The sequence below is a fragment of the Rhinoderma darwinii genome, chromosome 13 (genome assembly GCF_050947455.1).
Source record: "Rhinoderma darwinii isolate aRhiDar2 chromosome 13, aRhiDar2.hap1, whole genome shotgun sequence".
Lineage (NCBI taxonomy): Eukaryota > Metazoa > Chordata > Amphibia > Anura > Rhinodermatidae > Rhinoderma > Rhinoderma darwinii.
The window spans coordinates 4,550,619-4,575,809 of record NC_134699.1 but is presented as its reverse complement, the minus strand read 5'-3'; the positions used below and the strand labels follow the sequence as shown (position 1 = coordinate 4,575,809).

Here is a 25,191-nt window from a genome sequence, read left to right as displayed (position 1 = left end):
GACCCTGTAACAAGTTGAGGAAATTTGCTCATCTTTAATACTAAACTTTGTAAAGTAATATTACAGAGGGATTTGGGGGGGAAGGCTGGAGATTTGGATAGAGAAATGGTTATTAAAGTTGAATGTGGGTAAATGTAAGGTTCTGCACTTGGGTCGAGGAAACATTCTACAACTATGCATTAAATGTTAAAACGCCTACAGAATTTTGGGGATTTTTGCAGACAGTAAATTCAAACTTTAGCAGCCAGTGCCAGGCAGCTGCTGCCAAGGCAAATAAAATCACGGGATGCATCAAGGAGGCCTAGATGCTCATGACGAGAACATGGTTTTGCCTCTATACAAATCACCAGTGAGGCCACACATGGCATATGGTGTACAATTGTGGGCACCTGTGTATAAGAAGGACATGGCTGAAGTAGAACATGTGCAAAGATGGGCGACCAAGTTAATTAAAGGAATGGGTGAAGTGAAGTACCAAAAATGATCAAACTTGGGGTATTCAGAAATAGATGGGTTTGGGGCGATCTAATTTCAATGTACAAATATGAATGGACAGTACAGAGATCTTTCTAATACCAGGACTAACCATGAAAAGGGGGCGATTACTAGGTTTAGAGGAAAGACTGATTCATTAAACAAGTTCAGGAGGGGTCTGGAAAGTTAGAATATTAAAAGTTATGGGTTCTTGATTCTGGAGATGGGACTTAGATCTAGGGAATTTTTTCTACTAGAATGGGACAATTGCCGTCCTCTAGATCTGCGCTGTAGGATTATAGGTTGGACTTTATGGACTGGTGCCTTAAAAAAAAAAAAATTTAACTATTATGGCTTGAACATTGGTAGATTGAAAATTCAAGAGGGTAAATAATTACCCCTGTAAAAAGTGGGGGGCAATATTATAGCACAGAGCAGGTATAAAAAAAAGTTACATATTGCTATCAGTCAAGTTTAGCCCCTTAGGTCAATTACCAGTCCTTGCTGCGTGTTGCAAAATTATTTAGAATAGATCAGTAACGAGGTAATTGGTGTCTGCATTTTACCATATGCACAAATATTTTTTTTTTTACTGAAGTCTATAATTGGGGCACATTTAAAAAAAAAAAAAAAATAAATAAAACCCTGTCACAGTAATGCCCATTGATAATAAAAGGTAAAATTCTCAGGATTTTTTATTATAGGCTTATAATATACAACAGTTTAATATTGTAAGATTTACAAATATGTAAAAGCTGTCGAACACCAAACGCAACGCGGCACTCACCTTGAAAAAAAAAATAAAAAAAAAAAAACACACTTCCGCCTACAAATTGCTTTTGGAGGCACTTTTAGTGCCACACTTTTTTTTTTTTTTTGTTAAATATCCTAAATGAGACGTTTGCAAAGACTTAAAAAAAAATAAAAAAATTTTGGATCAACCTTCCCATAACCTCCATTGTATAAAGTTTCACCATTATGTACAAAGCCCCTTAAATTACATATAAATAAATATGTACAGTGAGAAAAAAAAATTATATAAAAAAAAAAATCCATGAACTAAAATTATCGAGCTAGAATAACGCAACGCATCGCCACCCCAAAAGTTCCAAGGAGCTGAATAAGAGCTTCATCTTCACAGAATTTAACAGTCCACTTATTGAATTCACCTATTTTATGGGTGGTTCCGTTTTACCACTATACACACAAAAAAAAAAAAAAAAAAAAAAAAAATTTTTTTTTATACAGCTATGTCATTCTGTGAAGGTGGAGTCCCACTTTATAAATTTTCTAGTGATTGGACACAAAAATAGATATTCAACAGGACTGGTTTTTGAATTTCTCTTTACTACAGTAGGTAGAAAAGTGCCAAAGTGACTGGCAAAGAGGCTCAAATAACATAAGACAATATTTAAAATATTTGTACCTAATTTTATGAGGATCTGCACTTAATCTTCTTAAAACCTATATAAAAATTAACGAGGGAAGACGGGATGGGTTTACATTTTTCAAATGAAAATAAAGTGGAGTACTCAACGATGCCTTAGAAACGTAGAACTTAGCTAAAGAGACAAATCATTGCGGATTTAAAATGAATTAGGCAAAAAAAAAAAAAAAAAAAAAAGTTTACAAATTTCACACATTTAAAATACCAAGTTCGAGCTGGATAAAAATGAAATATGCTACAAATCGGCTGCATTCACACATATAAACCAATGGTTAATACATGCAAACCGGCCAAATCTCAAGTCCAGATTTTTGCTGATGTCTACAACTTCTGGTGAACAGTTTATCATATTGGGGATAGGGGAAATGTAAAAAAAAAAAAAAAAAAATGTGAACATTTTTTAAAAATCCCTGCAAGATCCGGTTGGTCCTAATGAAATGTGTGATGGAGGTGAAGAGTCCGGAAGTAGAGTGCAAAAGGAGGGTTAAACACTTTCTTGTATTCAATGTTCCCTCTCAGACAAGACATCGGGCAGTGGAGATAAGAGAATAGCACCGTCCCATAATATTCCATAGGGTCTCCGGGCCATCAGTCTATTCATGGGTCCTCTCGAAATGGAGACCAAGAGGAAAGTGATAGGTCCCAGCCTCATACGTTCCTCTAGTCAAACACTGAAAGTTTTCCCACACATCATCATCATCATCATTTCCGGTGTTTGTCCATCTTGTCTAGGCCTTTGTTGCTTTCTCCGGGACTCTGGTCTCCCGCGTTCATGTACATTTTGTCTGTGATCTTTAGCGCCTCATTTAGGTAGTTTTGTAGAGAGGTCATAGCGGCACAAATTGCAGCACTTCCAAAACCGTGTGTGATGAGGCTGAAGTGGGCTAAACAACTTTGGATTCCAGGTTCCAAGATTGGATTTGGTCTTGCGTTTCCCAATGGCGTCCTGTCCTGTGTGAGAAGGTCTGTGAATTCTTTGCAGATTTGCCTAAAACAAAAAACATTTTAGAGAAAATTCAAAAAAAAAGACAAAAAATATTGTAGAACAAAAAAAAAAAAAATATTTTTTTTTTTTTTTTTTTTTTTTAACACTAACATTTTTTTATCCCCTTCCCTCAATTTTCATTCATAAATTGTATATTTTATTATTAGAAAATGTTTATTACTTTTCATTTTATGAGGGAAAAAAAATTTAATTTTCTAGTGAGGTCTTTTTAATATGGAATTTTAGGGCATTTCCTGAATTTGGAGCTTTTGGGAAAACCTCTTTAGGTCGGATGTCCGCGTGCTAAGACAAGAGCTCGTACACAATGCTCAGATAAAGCTGTAGAAGTCTCATGTTAGTCGGATAGTAAGTTGAAAAAAAAAAAAGATAACAACAATAAAGTATGGGAATTTATGCAATCGTGAAACTTCCATAATAAAAGTTGACAGTCGGTAGATTTTTCTTTAATTTGTTTTCTAGACTTCTCGCTCATGTTTTTATTCTGTTGGATTGTAATTCTATTGGCAAACTAGACAAAACCTATAAAAACGCTATAAAATGGTTCAAGGCGACCAAGACAAGTTCCGTTACATTCGATTGGTCGTCAAGTTATTCTGTAAACAAAATCCACCTCATTCAGGTCAGTTTCATTAAGGCCCTGTTCACACTGAGTTTTTTGCCGTGGCAAAAAAATGGCCGAAATTGCCTCCTATTAATTTCAATGGGAGGTGGAGGAGTTTTTTTCCCCGAGAAAAAAAAAAAAAAAAAAAAAAAAACATCTTGTGGGAAAAAGTAGTGACATGCCCTCTTAAGGCGTTTTCTGCCTCAACAACTCCATTGAAATCAATGGGAGACGAAAATAAACACCGACGCTTTTTTTGCCACGTTTGATGCGTTTTTCGGCAAAAACGCTCGCGGTTATTCCGTTTGTTGAAGAAATAGCTAAAAAAAAAAAAAAAAAAAAAAAAAAACGCCTCACAGCAAGAAACGCGTGTGGTCCAAAACCACTTAAAAAAAAAACCGGAGCTGATCTTTCCAGAATTTTCTGCCTGCAAAAAATAAAAAAAATAAAAAAACTGTAAACATACCAAGTCTGCCAAATAATAAAAAACTATTTCTAAGAAAAGAAATCAAAAAACTTCAACAAAAAACTCTAAATAAATTTTAAATTGCCTCCACATAAACATAGCTGCCAAAAAAATAAATAAAAAGGTGGTGTGGGGGGGGGGATCAAGTTAAAATAGTTGGTTTCCAATTTTTCAGGAGACTCCTAAATGTTGTAATCTTCGTGTTTTAGTGCAAAATTCGATGTTTTTTTTTTTTAAAGAAAAACAAATTGGGAGGTCGATCACGGCTTCAGAGGTCTAAACAATTTCCTCTTACAATCATTTTCCGTCATCTCTCCATAGATGAGCAGTCACTTAGTCAGAGCAGAACGGTCTAAACACCTGAAAAGTATTAGCAGAGCTTCACAAGACACTTAAAGTACTTGTTGAGAACCATACCCATGATAAAACCCGCACGTAACACGCCGGACGCAACCGCCCTCCGTAATGGAACGTTTATAACTCAACCACACAAGAGGAAGAATAAGGGGTGTAGATGGAAATCGCCAAGAAATAGAATTATACAGGAGTGGATGTCCTTTGCCATACAATTCAGTGTTTCCTTTTGATGCTTTTTACCTCTTGTGGGGAGGACCTAAAAAATGTGATGCCTTGTTTGACACACGTGTGTGTGTGTGTGTGTGTGTGTGTGTGTGAGTGTGTAAGTGTGTAAGTGTGTAAGTGTGTGTGTGTAACAAGGCATCACATTTTTTAGGTCCTCCCCACAAGAGGTAAAAAGCATCAAAAGGAAACACAGAATTGTATGGCAAAGGACATCAACCCCTGCCAAATTGGAGCTTTTTTTGGGACCACTTAATGCCTCTTGTTAAAGACCAAATTGGACTAAACATAGGTCACCTTGAACAAATAAAATGTTTTCAGACCATTAATTAGAACCCCGAAAACATTCAGGGGTCACCATGCAACGTCTAACAATAAAAAAAAAAAAAAAGTAGTCTTTCTAAACACACACACATAAAAAAAATTAAAAAAAAAATTCCTTTTAATTTACAAAAGCTTAACCCCAGACAATAGATGACCGAAGGGGTTCACATTGTATAGAGACCCCAGTAACAAGTTAATTCAGTGGTTTCAACCTATTGGCCTAAACCCCTGTGGTCTGTGGAAACTAAAAACAAACCGAAGAAAAATGAATAAAAACTGGTTAGAATTTTTGCTTGGACATAATATTTTACATGTACAGATATTTACGTAAAATTCCTTTAGTACGGTACCCAGCAGTCTGGCATGTTTTACATCGTTGCGTGGGCCCATATAACATTAAACAAATTTAATGCGATTGGAAATCGCTCGCTGGTGACAATTTATTCCGCCGTAGAATAACTAGGCGGTGGGAGGGAGTGGAGAAACCTCTGGGAAGGTCACGATCAGGAGTCCAAAAATAAAATAAAAAATTCATGCACTCCGGCTTGAGATCAGACATTAAAACCATTCCATAGTCTGGCAAGGTCACCAGGTCGGCATTATGCCGGTCCACAGGATGCCAGACTAACAGAATTATATTCCAGTTTGATGACCAGCGATGTCATCGGTATGGCCTCCACCAGTGTCACGAGGCCCATTACCAAGGCAGATTTAGATCCTCCACTGCGGTTTGGTTACTTACTTTGCGGCAAGTAGCATGTTTTTGCGATTCGCCATCTCATTGCGTTCCATGTGCGGCCGGGTCAAGTATTCTGCCACTGCCTTGGAGGGGAATTCCGTTTCAGAAACATATCCAAAGTCACGAGCGAGATGTACGGCCTCACCTGCAAGGAGAAGACACGGGTTACGGTCAAGGATGCGGGCCACACAAGATTTTTTTACATTGTGTTTCTTTGTAACACGAAACATTGATGTGCGGATAATACAGCGAGTTCGCAACCCACAAGTCTAGCCCTTTAAAAGGCCACAGAAGTGGTCTCCGTTTTTCATAGCCCAATGTGTACCCACAAATTTCTACCAGGCAGTCCAAAACAGTCAGGTAGCTCAACTGCACCCATCACCCACCTTGTCACGCTTCACCAATGGTAAATGTCACATGTTTACCATTTCTCCCTATTGGAATGGAATATTTTTGCCCCAAAACTAATTTTTCAGGACTTTGGCTCAAGTCAATAAGTTTCCAGCAGTGGGAGTTTTTAACCCTTTCTAAGACACCAACCTTCCACCAGTGATGTCAGCAGCGTCACATTGGCCGCTTTCCTCCTTCCAGCCGGCAGGTTCAGACCAATTTTTTCAAGTTTCTCTCGCAACGACCTCCCTCCATTTTTAGATTTTGCTCTGATGAAAGACAGAACAGGTATTTAACATTTCAATGCAGCCATCAAGGTGTTTAACCAACAAAACAACTGTGGTGAGGGCGTAACTCCGGACAGAGAGAACAAGACTTCACAAGAAAGCGCTGATGTCACGGGGCAGGATTCCCTCGCATTCGAAGACAATTCATCTAAACGATCACACAATGGATTAAAACGATTGAATTTCACAAGTCTCTCTAGAGATTTCTGTGGGAATTCCTTTCTCTATAGATACAATGGGAATTCACTGCAAAAACAGCCCCCCTCCCCTCTCCACCGTCTTCTAATTTTGCCTTGTCCAGATAGTCGAGATTCAATTAATTGTGTAACATCAGCTACATGAACAGATGTTTTTGTACCTCGAGTCGTAACCCCGTGCACATTCATTAATGCGATTTATAGATGGGAAGAAGCCATGTGTTAATTCTAACCCAAGTCTCCCCTTCATGTATACATTTGTAGAGCAACAGAATTCAGATTACACATACCGGTGATGGTCATTTGAAAACTAGGTCGTTAAAAAATAAAAAATTTTATAAATTAGAATTTAGATGGCTCATTATTTATCACCTATCCACTGGAACTGGTTAGGTTTTAGGCTGAAATGCCACTTTAGTGGTCTTGATTACTAGGAGACTTTCTAACACTGCCCCCAGTGGCCACATCAGAAAGTGCATGCTCAAGAGGGCATTGCCAAGAATAGGTTTCGCTAAAGTTTTATACAAAAAGGTAGTTTTCGGCTTTACATATTTTGAAAGGGAACAAACACACACACACACACCTCCTATGGCCACATGTAAGGCTGTGTTCACACAGTTTTTTGCAGGAGGAAAATTCCTCCTGCAAAAACTGCTCCAGTAGGTTTTTGCACAGTGGTTTGACAAAAACTCGTCAAAACACTCGTCGAGGTTTTTTTTTCCTCTTTCTGACTCATTGAAATGGGGTTTTGGAGGCGGAAACCGCCTCAAGATGGGTCATGTTGCTTCTTTTTACCACGACAAGTTTTTTTACTCGTGGTAAAAAAAACTTGTCTGCCTCCTATTGAAATCAATGGGAGGCATTTTCGGGCGTTTTTTGACGAGTTTTGCAGAGCGGTTTCTGCGCCAAAAAACTCGGCAAAAAACTCCGTGTGAACAGGGCCAATGGTTCTCAAAAAATTCCAATAGTGGACACTTTTTTTCTCTATAAAGTGAGTTTAAACATATAAAAGGAAATCTATAAGAGTATATTTTAATGAGCTTAAAGTTTTACTTAAGACAAAAAGTGCTTTGAAGTGTCTTGTTATTCAAGGAGCGGAAAAAAATAAATAAAAAGTTCCAAAAACAGGTTTCTCTCATTTGAATACAATTAGTTCATATTCAAATTAGCAGAACGGTCAGGAGGTGGGTAGAAAATGTGGTCTAACGATTTATTTCTCATCTCCTGCGTTGGATCTTATGTGGTCCCCTTTAAAAGAACCTTATAACAAAGCACGCCATTGTTCTTAAAGGAATCACACCGGAAACTGGAAGGAAAGTTTTGTTGCACTACAACTGTTGGCGACGCTAAATACCCCTCTGTCCCCGATCATTAAATAAAAAGCAGTTGGGCGAGTTTCAATGGCCGTGAAGGATTGTACATATTAACTATTTCGAGAGACTACTTAAGCACCAACTCGCTCACCATCTGCTGCAAAACTACAAATCCCAACAGGGACGGAAGACTTTCTTAATACAAGTGTGGAAACTTTAAAAAGGGGAATTCCACTTTTTTATTGTATCGTATCATAAAAACAGGTTATAAGATAAGAATTCGGGTCCACCACCAGTTGCCAGAACATTAGGGTCAATGCATTAAATACAGTTCTTGATGCCCTTCGACACCATTCATAGATTTACGCAAATAATGAACATTCAAATGGGGTGGCGCTTCTTTTTGTATGGACCAACGGTAACAAAAAGGCTTTCTAGATGCCCCAGATCTCCAATTATTGTAAATGAACTAACCAATCAGATGTGTACACTGATGGTACAGACATATGGTTCTTGTAGAAACATCTACGGCTACCACATGATATACCTGGGGTCAGAATATTTACCTTCTAAGTACTCCCCCAAGTAAGGATGCGTTCAAGCATTCAGGAGGCGACAACCTCCGCTGGACTTCCGCTACAGTAACTTTGTACTTTGAGGTGGAACTCAAGAGGGATAGTCTTCCCGGCACAGAGCAGAAGACCTCATTTGGATTAATGACAATTCCCATCAACGAGTCTTTCTGGTAGGACATGTTCAAGGTGTTTTTGCCTGTGGAGAAGACATACATGGTTATTTTTGGGATCATTCAACATAGGTTTCCTACAAGGCAGTGGTCAAAGACGTCATGTCGACTAGAGGTGTCGGATTCTTGGGGCTTCCACCAATATGACTTAAGGTATATGTATTAGATAGAGACGTAGGTCTTGGCTTCGACAACCCCGGTTAATAGTCAAGGAATTTGAACCAGACCACCTGCATGGTAGGTTCTCCCCATGTCTATGTGAATCCCGGTGCCACCTTACTTCAAACACATACTGGAAAGACAACCAACGGCCCTAGTATGTGTGTCTTAGTTAGGGAAGATGGCTCGATGGGTTCCACTGTCGACAAGAAGGATTATTTGGTAGGTAGGAGAAACCATCAATGCACCTAGATCTCAAGTCCTTGTTTTTCTCACCATTGTATGAATTCAAATAGTCCTTCAAAAATATATTTGAACTAGTTGACAATGGGCCAGGACCAAGTTTCCTTAATGGGAGTGTATGAGGTGTATTGACATATATACAAGGGTGTGGAGGAACACAAGTGCACGTGTTTTAAAAGCTCAGACTATTTACAATTCAAGTTTTAAGACTCCAGAAGAGCAGAGAGCGATTTACTGGAGAATTAACACCACAAAAGACCTAAATCAATACCGAGCACTGTACACGGACATGAATGTCAAAAGTGGCGGAGACCGGTGTACAACAGCGATCTCATGGAGCATTCACTAGGAGATTGGGATGGGAGGAGGTGGTTAAAGAAAACTGAGGTTCTCAAATTGTGTTGGCTCCTTTGAGTCAATAGTTCTCCCATGTAATACACACCTGACCTATTAAAATAGTACAAAAATTGTAAACTTTAAATTTTCCAACCAAATTTTATTACATTTTTTTTTTTAAGCAATGCAAAATTCATTTTTTTTTTTTTTTTCTCTTTTTTTTTTGAGAACAAAAACAAAACTAAAGACTTTGTTAACAATCTCAGCAACGAGAAAAAAAACAAAAAACAAACAAGACCGGAATATTACACAATCCAGATTCCAGCTCAGTACACAAACAGCAGAAATGCTCCAGCAATTACCTCCCTCAAAAAAAAAAAAAAAACGCATGAACAGAGCGACCGAGGTAGAACGCCAACGCCGTCAAGTGTCAGCTAGAACATTTTGGTTCTCCATGACAGATCAATCTGCAGAACAGTTCAAGCTTTCCTAATAGACTCAACTTAATAAAGATCTAGATGACAGCTTCTGTGCAGCAACATAGGATTTTAAAAAAATACATGTGCCAAATAAATAATTAACAAAAACGTAAAAAAAAAATAAAAAAATTTTTATTATTTTTTTTTTTTTTTAACTAAGCCACAACAGACATTGTTGCAACGCTGTTTGTGATATCAAAACCTCAATCAACCCACATAACTCAGCTAAATATTTTTAACATGACACAATCTCTGTAATCAAGACAGTTTATAGAACACGTTCTGTTTTCACTCAATTTGCAAGGGTTAACGAATATTGGAATGTACTACGGTTGAGGGGGAAAAAAAAAATCCAACTTAATGACACTTTTTTTTTATATATATATATATATATATATATATATATATATATATATATATATATATATATATATATATTCCAGGAATTACGATTTAGCCACCATTTAATTAAGAAGTAAAAAAAAAAATTTTTGAAAATTGTTATTTTATAAAAAACAAAAAACAAATTTGTTTTGGGAACATCACGTTTCATGTCACACTCAAAGAATCAAAAACAGTTGAACAAACCTTTTTTAATGACTGTCTGGTCATGCATGATTAAGCTCTGGTCTTCTAAACTCTGTATAGGGGCAGAAAAAAAATTGACGTAAAAAAGATTGTTTTTACTAGTATTTAATTTTAATATTAATTAATTAACACAGAGAAAAAAAAATGACACATTTCACTACATGAAGATACTTTTTTTTTTTTCATTAAATTAATAAAACCCATAAAGCATGGATCTGGGTTTGTATATAGTTTATAATAAACAAATTATTAAAACAACTAAATTTAAAAATTCATACAAATTTCATGAACAAGTGGGTTATAAACTAATGTAGAGTAATGTGAACACTTCGAGGTTGGCCAACAAATACAGACCCTATATCAGTGATACCCTCAATCATAATTAGTATGGACACCATAGAAGTGGCCCAGAAACATCAACATGCTACATGTTGGCATCTTGTGCTGATGTTAAATTGGCAACCAGTAGGACTTTGCCCATCAAGCTCGGAAAATTCTTTTTAGTATTGTGAATTCAGCACTGACAAGTCAAGTTTTCCACTCTTATGCCAGGAAGAATCTCCGGAGGAAGCCCTACCCTTGCCAGAATTAAGATTTTATGGTGGGCATTACCGAAACATCCTCCATCTGCTGGCCAATGTCTGGTAGACCAAGGTTATCTGCAAGGCTTGAGGAGTCTAGACCATGTCCATGCTGCAGAAGAATATCAGGCCTCCTTTGGAAGTCTCTTCCCAACCTTCCTGAGCTGGGATCCAGAGAAGGGATGTGATGAACCAGCCCCGATCTGTTGTGGTGGGAAAGGCCACTGTGCTCATGGCTTTGACGACCCGGCCATGCCTGCTGTTGACTGGGAGGAGGGTGAGAAGTGTGGATAGAATTGAGGGAGAAGGGGTCTCCAAGGTGGGCGTAAGGGTCAGACTGGGAATACTGCAGAGGTTGATATGGAGGTGGAAAATACGGCGGTTGGAAGTCAGAGGACCCTGAATGGGAAAGTTGGGGAGCTGGGCTGTACAAGTGCTGGCTGACTGATGATAGATGGGGTAATCTTGGATTACCATTGCTGCTCCCATCATGTCTGTCCTGCAGAGGAAACAAATAAATATGTAGAAAATTAGTGCTACGCCAACCTCATGGTCACATCTTGCGACAGATATTAAATTTTTTTTTTTTTTTTTAAAGTTCTAAAAATAAGTTTCTGAAAATCTTAATGTGTAACTGAATGCATTATAATTGCATTTTGCGAGGTCAGAAGCTTACAATAAATATTTAATTAGACAATCAACATTATCTGCCTTGACTTTCACATGTATGAAAAGCATTTCGATTTTTTTATGTTTTTAAAAAATGTTACTATATAGAATTTTTTTTTATTTTTTTTCCATCCAAAAATCAGAATTGCTTAATCCAATTGTAGTTTTAAAGTCCCTTAAATTTTGTGGTAGCCATGGGATGCAGTAGATTATTGTCCATTACAATTCTACACTAAAAATAAAAGGGGGGGGGGGGGACATTTTTGGGCTCTTAAACCGCAGCTGAAATGTTTGCAAGTAGGTTGATCACTGGTTTTAGCAGATTACAACTTAACGCGTATTAAAATAACAGGGCGAACTAATCAGTACAGAAAGGAGCCCCCACAGTCTCTGCTGTGACCAGTCCTCCCTGCTAAATACCTCCTATTGATTTCAAATGACTGAATCTAATCAACAGGAGCCAAAACAACCGCAGCCTACAGACCATGACCAATGGAGGAAAATGAAGGACTGTGACCAAGGGCGAAAAAAAAGGGGTGAAATGCCGAAGAATGAGTCAACTCATGATTCCCAAAACCGTATGTAAATGTACAGCATGCACTATGCAGATACTACACCAAAGAAATGCATTACCCTCTAAAAGTTACCCATTACAACCTCACCAAAAATATATACAAAAATAAAAATAAAGCTGTGAACAGAGTGCATCCAACATTGGGCTACATTCTCCTTTTAAGCAGTGCAAATAGAAACTTTTATCCCAAACCTCTTCCCATGACTTGCATGGATAGAATGCCCTCGTCTCTGGCGCCCACTAGTGACCAATACTGCACTATGCACCGAATATAGAACTCTAAAGCAGCAGTCTCCACATGGATAGTAGTAAAGCATAAATCATGACAAAATTCCCGACTCATGAAATGAAAGAAAAAAAATATATATACATCACAGATCATATAAATGAACATGCACCGGTACATAGATGATGCAATAAAAATCAGGAGTGCTGCAAACCCACAAAATAAGCAATATGTGATACACCAACAACCTAACTATCTGGAATTCAGTGTTCATAGCAGAAGAAAAATTATATACACAAACACACATATAAACTATGCAAAACATACATAAATGTAGCAGAGCCGAGTGCTCACCTCACACTCCTCTTCATACTTGACATTATCTGCTAGTTTCCACAGCATGATGGTGTCCCCTCAGTATCCAGACAGAGTAAATAATATCCCAGGTTCAGCGCTATAATCCCAGGTATCAGCAGTTAGGTATCAGGCATCGAAGCTCCTTCACAACTGACTATTCCTCTCTATCTCCCTGTCCTCCCTTAATGCTCCTATTATGGGAACCCCTCCCTAGGGAGGGGGCTGAATCTTAATTATAGAGGGGGGGTAAGCTGGACCAATCACATGCACCCGACAACTCAGGCCACGCCCACATGGGTATTGCCGCTCTCCCCAGCCTCAGACTCTGCTCAGTGGCTTTATAATCACAATATTGTCAGTGATACTTTATCTGCAGAGGAAATGTTACAATCTACAAGCATCAGCCCCAATGTTTTCCTTCACACTTTCTTATCTAAACATTTACAGGCGGTGATTGAGCCAAGGAGGAAAAATAAAAATAAAAAAAATAAAAAATACAAAAAGGAAAAGCTAGTAATAAAGTTTTATATTTTCTATAAATTATAGGAATAATTCTAGAAGCTTTATATTTTTTTGTCTTTACATAAACTATACAAAAAAAGTGTATTATATATACAGTGTCATATTGTAATATGTAAATATATATCTGTTTATTAATCTAAAAATTAAATAGACAAGTCAGATTCACATATTCTATATTTTTACACCTTTTACATGTTTTAGGTGTTTATATATTACATTAAAATAAAGAATTATATACACACACACTTTTATCACTACATAAACTATACAAAAACACACACACAATTATATATATAGTAACACACACACACACACAATGAACTATTGTGTTAGTTTAATTTTCATAATTTTACAGACCAATTTATGAGTTAAATGCACTAAAAACAAATAGTAATTAAAAAAAAATAAAAAAAATTTGCGCATGGCCAGTCGCTGCCGTCACCCAGTTGGCGCATTGTGCGGACCTGCAGGCTATCTTCAATCTCTTCTGCTTCTTGGTTATTATGTCTCCTGCAGTTTATTGGTAGAAGATTTAAGGCGTCATTCAGTGAATGTTGGGGTTGGCACAGATAATAAGCAGGAGAGGGAAATAAAAATACTTAAGTGTCCATTAAAATAAACACTTGACAAGTTACCACTATATCTCTCGCCTTGGGGAGAATGGGATCAGCTCTCATCACCTGCCAGACTCTTACATGTGGGCAGTGCCAGTCAGGCAGGGAGTGATGGGCAAGGTTACATGGATAGGAAAAAATACAAAATAAATGGGGCTAATATCCCAGTTCCCGAATATTGCCATTAACATTACAGTCACTGTGTTGCATAATATGCGGGGGGTAGTGATTATATATATATATATATATACACACACACACAATCTACAATTATAGCATAGATGAAGAGTGTAAAAACCAGAGCATTGCACCCATTTAACCAGCGTCAGAATAGACGCATGTAGTGCGACTTTTACGCATACTGTGCGCCAAAACCGGGAAACTGCCTCATCCACACAGAGAAGACACCGATCTCCGCACTCCACCGAGTGACTGACACTATTATATTATGTTGATCATATTCTATTCTACTTGGTGGAATAATAAAATACGAGGAAGGAGGAGGAGGAGGAGAGAGTTTATATCAGACCTTCAGATACAGATAAAATTATGAGTAGAAAAGTGATTATTAAAAACCATCAGTAGTAACATAGAATCTAATAAATATAAATACATATAATATTCCACAGTAAAGGATTATAATGGGTTAAATGTACAGAAAAGAAGAAGATTTCCAGCTAGAGAATATAAAGGAGACTGCACAGGAAAGATTATGGGATCAGGATTCCTACACAGAACATATTTCTCGTACACAATACTTGGGGTTGTGATCCTATAGAAACAATCCCTATATTGCTCTATCCCTCCAGAATCAGGGACCCCTCCATCACTGCCCAGGTGCCGGGCCCAGCTTGTAATCAGCAGTTAATCTTCATTAGCATTTCTGGTGGGGCTGAAGATGATGATGAGGATGATGAGGGGTAAATTCCCTTGTTATTGTCCCATAGAAAATGCCTTTGAAATGCAGGTCTGGGCTGCTGGTAACAGCAAGTGCCCGGCGCCATACAATGCAGAGGTGCCCTGGTGTACCCCGAGACTCAGCGATGAGGAGGGGACTACAACTCTCATCTTCTGTTACAGGTGGGCAGGGGAGTTATTAGGGTGGTCTGAAAAGGCAATTCTATCATGCACGAAGATCTAAATATTATATAGAACACGTTAGCACTGAACTTTAGAGGACTACTACCCCTATTATTCTTCATTTCTAGTATCCGCTCATTTTATTATATATATTTATGATCTTTTTAGATTCTTATACGATCACAGCCCGCAGATAAAATTACTACATTTCCATTCACAGCACAAAAACTTCCGATACAAAAAAAAAAAAGAGACAAAAGATCTGCAGAATAGGGCATAACAACAATACATTTTACAACAGTAAGACGTGTCTTGACCTCCTAGATTTATTTTATTTCTTTGCACCATTGGTTATTTGCGCACATTTTTTCTTGCGCCATTTACGTGTTTTTTTTTAAATGGAATTAATTAAAAGCAGCTTGCGCTGTGTGTGGAGCACATTTGGAGCCTCCTCCAGACGGTTTTGATATTTCGTATTAGTAAATGGGATTGGTCTTTAGTTGTGGGAATAAAAGTTTTTTTAATCGGAGGATCAGGGGGAAGGAAAAGCAGCGGAGAGGAAAGATTACTGCCGAAATGTCGCGCATTGTGGCGCGGATTCCTCATATCCAGACCGGATTATCAGCAACTCTTCTGCAAGGTGAAACTTAAATTTTACCGATTTTTATTTTATTTTTCTATTTTAATTCTTCGGCTATAAATATGCGGAACAAAATTGACATTTAAACTTTATGTAACTTAAAACTTTTAAATATTCAAACTCATTTTATAAAAGTCAAATGTTTTTTGTTGTAACTAAAGAGCTTTATTAGTGATCGTATGAAGTAGTCCTCATGTAAGCGATGCCTCAGACCTCCCCTCATTTAGACCCATTAGAGCCCCCATATGGACAGAACTGGACCTACTTGTGGAGGGGTCACAATAATGGGGGGGGGGGGTATTTTGGTCTGTTTTCCTGATGCAGAGAAGGGATCCGGAGCGGTGACCCTCCCTCCAGGTAATGAGAATCGTTGTCCCCCCTGGAGTCTTAAATCTTTGCTGTGCCAACAATCCCCAGGAGCTGCAGCTTTTTTTTGGGTGTCCGCTCTATAAAGTGTCAGTGTAATAAGATATAATATTGCCTCTTACCTGCCACTCTGACCTCCCCAGCAGAGACATCACTCCTGGGATTTGGGGAGATTTAACAGTTGCAAACTAGAATGTTACCTGTAGTCACCCAGCAGCTATGTCTCTGCTGCGCATGCGTGCGGACACCCAGCCAAAAACTCACCTTACAACGCATCGTCCAGCCCCTCACACTGCCCCCTCCTCCCCTTTTATCCACAATCATCTATCCCCCTCATGTTCAGTGCAGGTAAAATGTGTGACCCCTTATCACAGGGGACTGAGGACATGTATGGAGGGGAACCAGAATAACAAAGCTGTGCCCCAAAAACAAGACAAATTAAGCAGCTGTATTATTATTATTATTATTATTATTATTATTATTATTATTATTATTATTATTATTATTATTATTATTATTTATTTTTATTATTATTATTTATTTATTATGCAACCTTGTCAATCCAGTCTCAATTTTGGAGTAACTGCTGTATCTAATCCTATCATGTGTGATACTGTCTGCTGAGCCTGTGTATCTAATCCTATCATGTGTGATACTGTCTGCTGAGCTGCTGTATCTAATCCTATCATGTGTGATACTGTTTGCTGAGCTGTGTATCTAATCCTATCATGTGTGATACTGTCTGCTGGGCTGCTGTATCTAATCCTATCATGTGTGATACTGTCTGCTGGGCTGCTGTATCTAATCCTATCATATATGATACTGTCTGCTGGGCTGCTGTATCTAATCCTATCATGTGTGATACTGTCTGCTGAGCGGTGTATCTAATCCTATCATATGTGATACTGTCTGCTGAGCTGCTGTGTCTAATCCTATCATGTGTGATACTGTCTGCTGAGCGGTGTATCTAATCCTATCATGTGTGACACTGTCTGCTGAGCTGTGTATCTAATCCTATCATGTGATACTGTCTGCTTAGCTGTGTATCTAATCCTATCATGTGTGATACTGTCTGCTGAGCGGTGTATCTAATCCTATCATATATGATACTGTCTGCTGGGCTGCTGTATCTAATCCTATCATGTGTGATACTGTCTGCTGAGTGGTGTATCTAATCCTATCATATGTGATACTGTCTGCTGAGCTGCTGTATCTAATCCTATCATGTGTGATACTGTCTGCTGAGCGGTGTATCTAATCCTATCATGTGTGATGCTGTCTGCTGAGCTGTGTATCTAATCTTATCATGTGATACTGTTTGCTGAGCTGTGTATCTAATCCTATCATGTGTGATACTGTCTGCTGAGCAATGTATCTAATCCTATCATGTGATACTGTCTGCTGAGATGTGTATCTAATCTTTTCCTGTGTGATACTGTCTGCTGAGCTGTGTATCTAATCTTTTCCTGTGTGATACTGTCTGCTAAGCTGTGTATCTAATCTTTTCCTGTGTGATACTGTTTGCCGGTCTTTCTCAGAACAGTCTATGAGCCCCTGTGCCCACATGTAGGTGTGGGCATTGTGTATTACCCGCTTGGCAGTTGCAGTGCTGGGGGGTTAATGTCGTTTCTAGATCTTGTGATCGTCTCGTGATCCGTCGCTGGCACATTTTACCATTATTTATGCTATGCAAATACAGCCGTCTGGGATTCTGACGCTTCTCCGGGAAAACAATATATAAAAACACAGCAGACAATTCCAATAGTCCAGAATCCATGGGACCAACATGATGCCGGATTATCAGACTATCCAGTATTCTTTCAGAAATTCCAATACTCTGGAAAGATAAAGGCCACATTTACTAAGCTGCGCAATCGTCAGACAGCGGAAACGTAGACCAGGCAGGAACAAAATGCGCCAAATTTATCGCAGTGCCGCACGCTGGATGAGAATTATGGCGCATTTTGCGTGACCTGTAAGACACTTTTCTCTTCTTTATACCATTTTAACTTTGGCTTCTATTGTGACAGAATTTTGAGCCGATTCTTTGGCGTATTTTAAGCCACACCCCTTTTTATTCAAAGGGGTCAAATGCCCCCTCGTCACATATGAGGACAGTTTATGATATTTGGTGGGGGGGGTGATACAGATTTACATTGGGGCCCGGTAACTTCCGCCTCTATGGGAGCTATAATGGCGGCCATATTGGTTGTCACCCAACTTTTCCAGGAGCGGGTGAAGAGGATTTGACAGTAGGGGGCGCAGTTTGCAGGATAATGGGGCGACATTAATTAGCAGCGTGTACGAGGTGTGAATGTCCACGCTCCGGAGTCGCAGGCTAAAATAAACCAGATCATCATTAACCCCTAGTGGTGTTCATTTGCAAATTTTAAGTAAATAGTGGCCGCTGTGCAGGACCCCCGGAGGGGCCTCATACCGTGCCCCCTCTTTTCTACAGCTCATAATGAAGCATGTCCGGGTGTTAATCTCATTTAACCCCTGCAATTCCGGCATCATTGGGGAATTAGCCCTCAGGGGCGTCCGCTGTCATCGCTCTCTGTGTCCTGCAGAGTTTAAAGCCTTTTATAATGTCCCCTACCTGTGGCTGGCTGCCAGGACATATTGGGAGTAGTAGTATTACAGGGGTGTAAGGAGGCTCAATGGATCATTCCAGACCCGGAAAACCGATGGACAATACGATATGTGATCAGTATCGGGGTCATTGCCTCTCACTTGCACTAGTTTCTGGGAAAGCTGGGTGGAAATGACATCATTACAGTAGGTGGTCACCCAGCTTTCCCAGCTGTACACATGGGCTGGTTGTAGTAGTGCGGCAGGAAGAAGGACTGATAACGCATCAGAAAAACGTGACCAGAAACTCGATAGGTCCCCTGTTTAACAAGGCAGATTTGCCATGCAGGAGTCTGGAAAAGTTTGGTGACTGTAGCCGCCATATTGTCTGACACATTTCACGCAATGGCAACAACCGGCCGATGTCTACCAAAAAATTCTCGGTCAGGTTGTTTTTTTTTAATGCGGCCGGTCATCGACTGTCAGGGTAATTTACGTGGCTCTTATTTTGTGGTTCTCGCCGTGGCTTTTGCAGCAATTTTCATTATTGTGCCAAAACCACAACTTTTTTGTAGTAACCGCGGCGGTTTTTCCGCAATTATGAAAATCTTTGCATAAAAAAATGCAATGAAAACTGCGTAAAAAAAAACCCAACTCCTGTAAATGTCCCCAAACTACACATGTACAGCATGATCGGCTAATATGGATGATGGCGCGGCCACAACTCCTGCGCCCACGCCATTCCTGCATGTTTCCGGCATGAGGTACTTTCCTCCTGTGCTGTAAAATGTACAGCGTGGTGCAGGAAGGGGTTAAGAAATGGCTAAATACAGGACGACTGACATAGTGGGAATCGACATAATAGTCAAATACTGCGTCATGTGACTGCTATTAAATGGCTCCAGGCGCCAAGAGGAACCTTCCCGGCGTTCAGAGAATATTAGTGAACTGTTCGTTAGATGATTTATTATACATCTATGCAAAAAAAAAAAAATATATGGAACTGCCCTTTAAGCAAGATCATGGTACAATAAAGTCATGCTAGTAAAGGGGGTGGAGCTTGGACAACTTTTTATTGGAAATAAAAGTTTTGACTTTCCTCCCCTCGTGACTTATCTCTGCACTCAGCAGCTGTCGCCCTGCGGGACCCAGTGTCTCTACATTACACAGATACCCTATGTGGACAACCCCTTTAAATTTTGGACAATGTAGATTGATAGGAAAGGGCGGCGGGGTGCGGGGGCTTCACAGATGGTGCTAATATGATTGCGAGCTTGTATATAATAATGTCACAATGGGCTCCTACATGTTTAATGAACTCCACACCTGTCAGCACGTTATAAAAGTAACGGCACCCGGGGTGCGGGGTTATAAACTACGGGAAGAGATCTCCGTCCTGACCGCAACAGCGAGAAAAACTTTACTACAAATCTGTCAACCAATAGGGAGCATTCACACGGTTTTTCAGCCGCACGGCATAATGACGCGTGATTTTACCGGGATTTACAGTGGTTTGGCAGTTAGTATAGAAACCGACGCGAATCGTGGTAAAACCGCAGAACCGCATTGTGTGAATACATCCATAGAGGAGGGAAATCCAAAAATTCCCCGTAGATGGGAAATCTACGTCCCTGAGTCGTCGTCAAGTTGCTCAAACTTGGATTCAGATGTCTCTCAGTTCTATCTGCTCTTTGGAAAGCTGGGTGACAACGCGATAGGGTGACTTCACTCGTGCCGAATGGCCTCATCTTTTTGCCGTGCGGCCGATAACTGTTCTGCAAAGCCGCGCACGTTTTACCACAATTTGCGATGCGGATTTGGCTTCTACCGGGTGAAATAAGTTGCAAGAACTTGTTTTATATGGAGGCGGTTGTGCGGCCGAAATCCGCATCGCAAAACGGTGGCAGTTGGAAGTAGCGCGCACATGGTTTTGCCGAACGGTTTTTAACCACACGGCAAAAAGATGGTGCCGTTCGGCACGTGTGAGTCGCTTTATCGCGATTTTCATAATTGCGGCAAGACTGTGGCGTTTTTTAAATAATGATACTTTTTTGTTGCAATCAAAATTTCTGCAACTTTTTGATACAATTGCTGTTTCAATTTCTTACCATATTCAAAATCCATGCTTGCGGTCAGTGAATATGAACACAATAGTTTACACTCCGAATCTAAAAACCTGTCCTGATCTAATACTTCTTACAGGTGAGGGTTTGTTATATATGTGTAAGGGTATGTTCACACACACTATTTACGGACGTAATTCGGGCGTTTTTGCCCCGAATTACGTCCGAAATAGCGGCCTAATAGCGTCGGCAAACATCTGCCCATTCATTTGAATGGGTCTTACGATGTTCTGTCCAGACGGTCATTTTTTTACGCCCCGCTGTCAAAAGACGGCGCGTAAAAAAGACGCCCGCGTCAAAAAAGTGCCTGTCCCTTCTTCAGACGTAAATGGAGCCGTTTAACGTCTGTAATGGACGCAGCAAAAAGCGCCTCAACATGCCATTACGTCTGAAATGACGGTTCTGTTTTCTCCTGGAAAGAGCCTCGTAATTTCAGCCGTTACGGACGCTGCCGTGTGAACATACCCTTAGGGCGGATTCACACGAACGTGAATTGCGTCCGTGCAGGCCGCGTGGTTTTCACGTGGCTCGCATGGACCAATAGAAGTCTATGGGCCAGTACAGACAGTCCATGCTTTTTGCGCAGCGTTTGTCCGCTGCGTAAAAAGCGCGACATGGTTAATATCTCAGAGTTTTTCGCGCATCACGCACCCATTGAAGTCATGCGAACTGCCTGTTTCGCGCACCAGCTGTCAAAAGGATGAATGTAAACAGAAAAGCACCACGTGCTTTTCTGTTTACAAACATCCAAATGGCGTGTCATAATGATGGCGGCTGCGCGAAAATCACGCAGCCGCGCATCATATGCTGCTGCCTTACGGAGCAGGTAAGTGGCTGCGCGTTTTGCGTGCGCAAAAACGCCACGTTCATCTGAATCAACCCTTAAGTCTAGAAAAGCCTCTGTGAGCTAAACAGCCAGGACTCCAGACTGATACATTTACCTGCACTGATGCATTGTAACAAAATCGGGAGATTTGTGCTGCTGATGTATTTAGCTCACAGAGGATTGTCCTGACTCAGTAAATATTAGGTCAGGATGGGTTTTCAGTCTCTGGATGTAAACAAGAAAGTTCCCATTCACTGATAGCAAGCAGAGATCTTACAAATGTTGAGGAATTGAAATACTAAGTATACAGGAAAGTTTCAGAACTCCTTGTACCATGTTTAAGCTTTCTATGCATAAGACTGGATGATCCTTTAAGACAATGCGACGCCATCGTGAAACAGAAGGGATCGGGGCGAAGACGGGCGCAGAGGGAAGGGGCCACTGTCACCCTACAAGCAGCTTCCTACTGTCTACTAGATTGCATGAAGGGACCTCATATATTGTTGTACGGGGGGCCCTCTGCTGCCCGTGTCCTCCTCTGGGTGGGGGTGATGTATGGGCTCTTCAGCGGCCAGGACCCCCGCCAATGCTGAACCCACCCCTTATTGCCTACTACTCCACCTATGATGTCCAGCTCCTACAATTCCTCATGGTCAGTGCCGGATCCTTACTGACGTCCGTTGTCATGAGAAACATGGATGGAACTGTGTCCCCGGAGATAAGCGGAACCACTGCTGTCTGACAGCCGCTCCTCTCCCATCCCATTAAGTTGGCATGTTAGAGATTTGATCTTGGGCTGGTCGGCCGTCGTGTCAGCTGGCAATTCCTTTATGGAAGGTCTCTGGTGACGGAGGGATCTGCACAACTCTCAGCGTGCAGCAGCGGTCATCTGCCGCCCGTCACTTCTCCGGGCAGCTCATTATCATAGGGCCCTGGGGTTATGATGAAGCAGTTTGAATGGATTACGGCAGCTCTGCTATATATTAGATTATCCCTAAACCAGCTCCATGCCCCAGGCCTGATAGACCTCATTTATCTCTCAGCGGGCCGGCCCTTCACATCTTACTGCCCCGGCCCTTTCATGCCTCCCCTATGGCTGATTAATCTTGTCACCCCCATCATCCTGATACAGCGTCCGTATGGAAGCAGAAAGTAGTCACTTTTACTTATCAAAAAAAAAATCTCCACTTTAATTGGCACGGTAAAATTCCTTTAATCCGGCAGCCTAGTCCGAGGAGGGTGCCGGATTATCTGAGATTTACTTGACATCAAGTTTCCTCATCATTTATTGGTCCTACTGTTGCTATAAAACATATTTGACAACTTTGACACATAAGCTCCTCCCCTAAATACAGGCCACACCCCATAATGATCGCTTGGGTGTCACCATTACAGAGCTGCTTCCCCATAATAACTGACGGTTTGCCTCCATAACATAAAAAGTCCTGGCTGTCAATCTCTAAATGTAAATAAGCACGTTTCCATTCACTGACAGCAAGCAAAATTCGTATAATTGGTGAGGAATCGAAGCGCAATGTATATTAGAAAGAGGCAGAACTTTTCACAATACGATGATTAAGACGTTTGCATAAAACTGGAGGGGTCCTTTAAGTTGCATAAAGAGTCACATGCCCCTGTGATAGCCAAGTCGCAACCTTCTGCAGATGCCGCATTGCGCCGCAGACCATCCTATCACAGGATGTCAATAAAACTGCAAAGTGCAATTTCTTGTTTTATATGTTGCAGTGCAGAAATTATATTATTATAATATGCAAATTACTAAGCAATTAAAATCCTTTAATATTCAGCTGTTCATCTCCTGTACAGATACTGAGCGTCAACCATGCAGGGCAGCCATTGGTGTCAGGTCGGTCATCCAGCTTTCCCCAGCCTCTGAATGACCTATAAATCTACATTTTACATACTGATCTTCCTGTGTGAGTGTCAGTCTACACTGTCGTTTTAGAATTCTATTCATGAACCAGAAAGCTCAGGATGAACAAAGCTATGGTTGAATTAATTCTAGAATGTATAACCGATGCAGCTCTGTGGTTGTAATTTACGGGGAGAGATCTTTCTAAATGTTTGCTCATGTTTTAAGTTTTCTTCTCCTTTGCGTTTTCTTTTAATAATCTTTTCGGGAAGAGTCACGATGAATTTTTAAGTGTGAGAACAAAACCGAGCTGTCGTCCTTCCATCAAATTTAAGGTTACCCTTCATCACATGATGTATCGATCCGAAGAGCTTTGAAACAGGACACCTGTAGTAGCAAAAATAAGTCCGTGGGACGTGTCGGGTGATATACCTGAAAAAAAAAAACATGCCACAGCGTTCAAGATGAGACAAGGTCTTCTGATATGAAGTGTAAAAGTGTCTGCATTTTGCTGTTTTTTAATATTTTTTCATTTAAGATTCATATAATATTTGCAGTTTACACAGAAAGGAATTTGATATTGTTACCTGGAAACAGTCAGCAAGCTGCTGCTGTCAGATTTGTCATAGTTATTATGCGTACAGAACAACAAATGGAAATTGGCGGTTAAAAAATTGAAGATACAATACAGAACTTTATAAGTGCAGGATGCAGGCAGGGACGTTACCGGAAAGTATTTTGGGGCCTGATCGCAACTGCAACCGTTACGACCTCTATAGCTGCGCCATACAAGCAAAAGAGAGCGGTTTAGTATTTTTCATACGATCGTGTGAATGAGGTTCTAATCTGAGTGCGTTGGGATATTCTTGTGTTAATGAGCGGAGTTCTGTGTATTCATACAAACCATAATTAGCACTAAAAAAAAGTAAAGCCATTATAAGATCTGTCAACAGCAGCGTACTTGTTGGCTGCTTCCAGATACAAGATAAATGTTAATCTAAACTGCGCACAGTAAAATATGCAAACTAAAAAAGTTATAATGACCGACATTCTTACCTCTAAGCTGTTAGGGGTGTGTCAGGCAATAGGCTTGTTGAGTGCAGCTCTGGAGTATAACACAGGAAGTAACTCAGGATCAGTACAGGATAAGTAATGTATGTACACAGTGACTCCACCAGCAGAATAGTGAGTGCAGCTCTGGAGTATAATACAGGATGTAACTCAGGATCAGTACAGGATAAGTAATGTATGTACACAGTGACTCCACCAGCAGAATAGTGAGTGCAGCTCTGGAGTATAATACAGGATGTAACTCCGGATCAGTACAGGATAAGTAATGTAATGTATATACACAGTGACTCCACCAGCAGAATAGTGAGTGCAGCTCTGGAGTATAATACAGGATGTAACTCAGGATCAGTACAGGATAAGTAATGTATGTACACAGTGACTCCACCAGCAGAATAGTGAGTCCAGCTCTGGAGTATAATACAGGATGTAACTCAGGATCAGTACAGGATAAGTAATGTAATGTATGCACACAGTGACTCCACCAGCAGAATAGTGAGTGCAGCTCTGGAGTATAATACAGGATGTAACTCAGGATCAGTACAGGATAAGTAATGTAATGTAATGTACACAGTGACTCCACCAGCAGAATAGTGAGTGCAGCTCTGGAGTATAATACAGGATGTAACTCAGGATAAGTACAGGATAAGTAATGTAATGTATGTACACAGCACTACCAAATTTTCAAAGTAAAGATCCTTTTATTCCACGGTGCAACGTTTCAGCTC

At 40.1% G+C, this 25,191-nt stretch overlaps 1 protein-coding gene across 1 annotated transcript; it reads right to left on the bottom strand.

The window, feature by feature from the left end:
- Positions 1-2,298: 2,298 nt before the first annotated feature.
- TFAP2C (transcription factor AP-2 gamma) lies at positions 2,299-12,917 on the bottom strand. Its single transcript, XM_075846748.1, has 7 exons — positions 12,778-12,917; positions 10,986-11,453; positions 10,374-10,425; positions 8,390-8,594; positions 6,177-6,295; positions 5,640-5,781; positions 2,299-2,909 (listed from the first exon to the last, which is right to left on the bottom strand). The coding sequence occupies exons 1-7, from the start codon at positions 12,823-12,825 to the stop codon at positions 2,624-2,626; spliced, it is 1,320 nt and encodes a 439-aa protein (XP_075702863.1). The 5' UTR covers positions 12,826-12,917; the 3' UTR covers positions 2,299-2,623.
- Positions 12,918-25,191: the final 12,274 nt, after the last annotated feature.

What these genes read in the sequence shown, in the direction of transcription:
- TFAP2C (XM_075846748.1), bottom strand. Translation starts at nt 12,825, where the DNA reads ATGCTGTGGAAACTAGCAGATAATGTCAAGTATGAAGAGGAGTGTGAG. An exon ending in AGTATGAAGAGGAGTGTGAG is followed by an intron (nt 11,454 to 12,777) that starts GTGAGCACTCGG and finishes TTTCCTCTGCAG; the next exon opens with GACAGACATGATGGGAGCAG. An exon ending in GCTGACATCACTGGTGGAAG is followed by an intron (nt 5,782 to 6,176) that starts GTTGGTGTCTTA and finishes TTCTCCTTGCAG; the next exon opens with GTGAGGCCGTACATCTCGCT.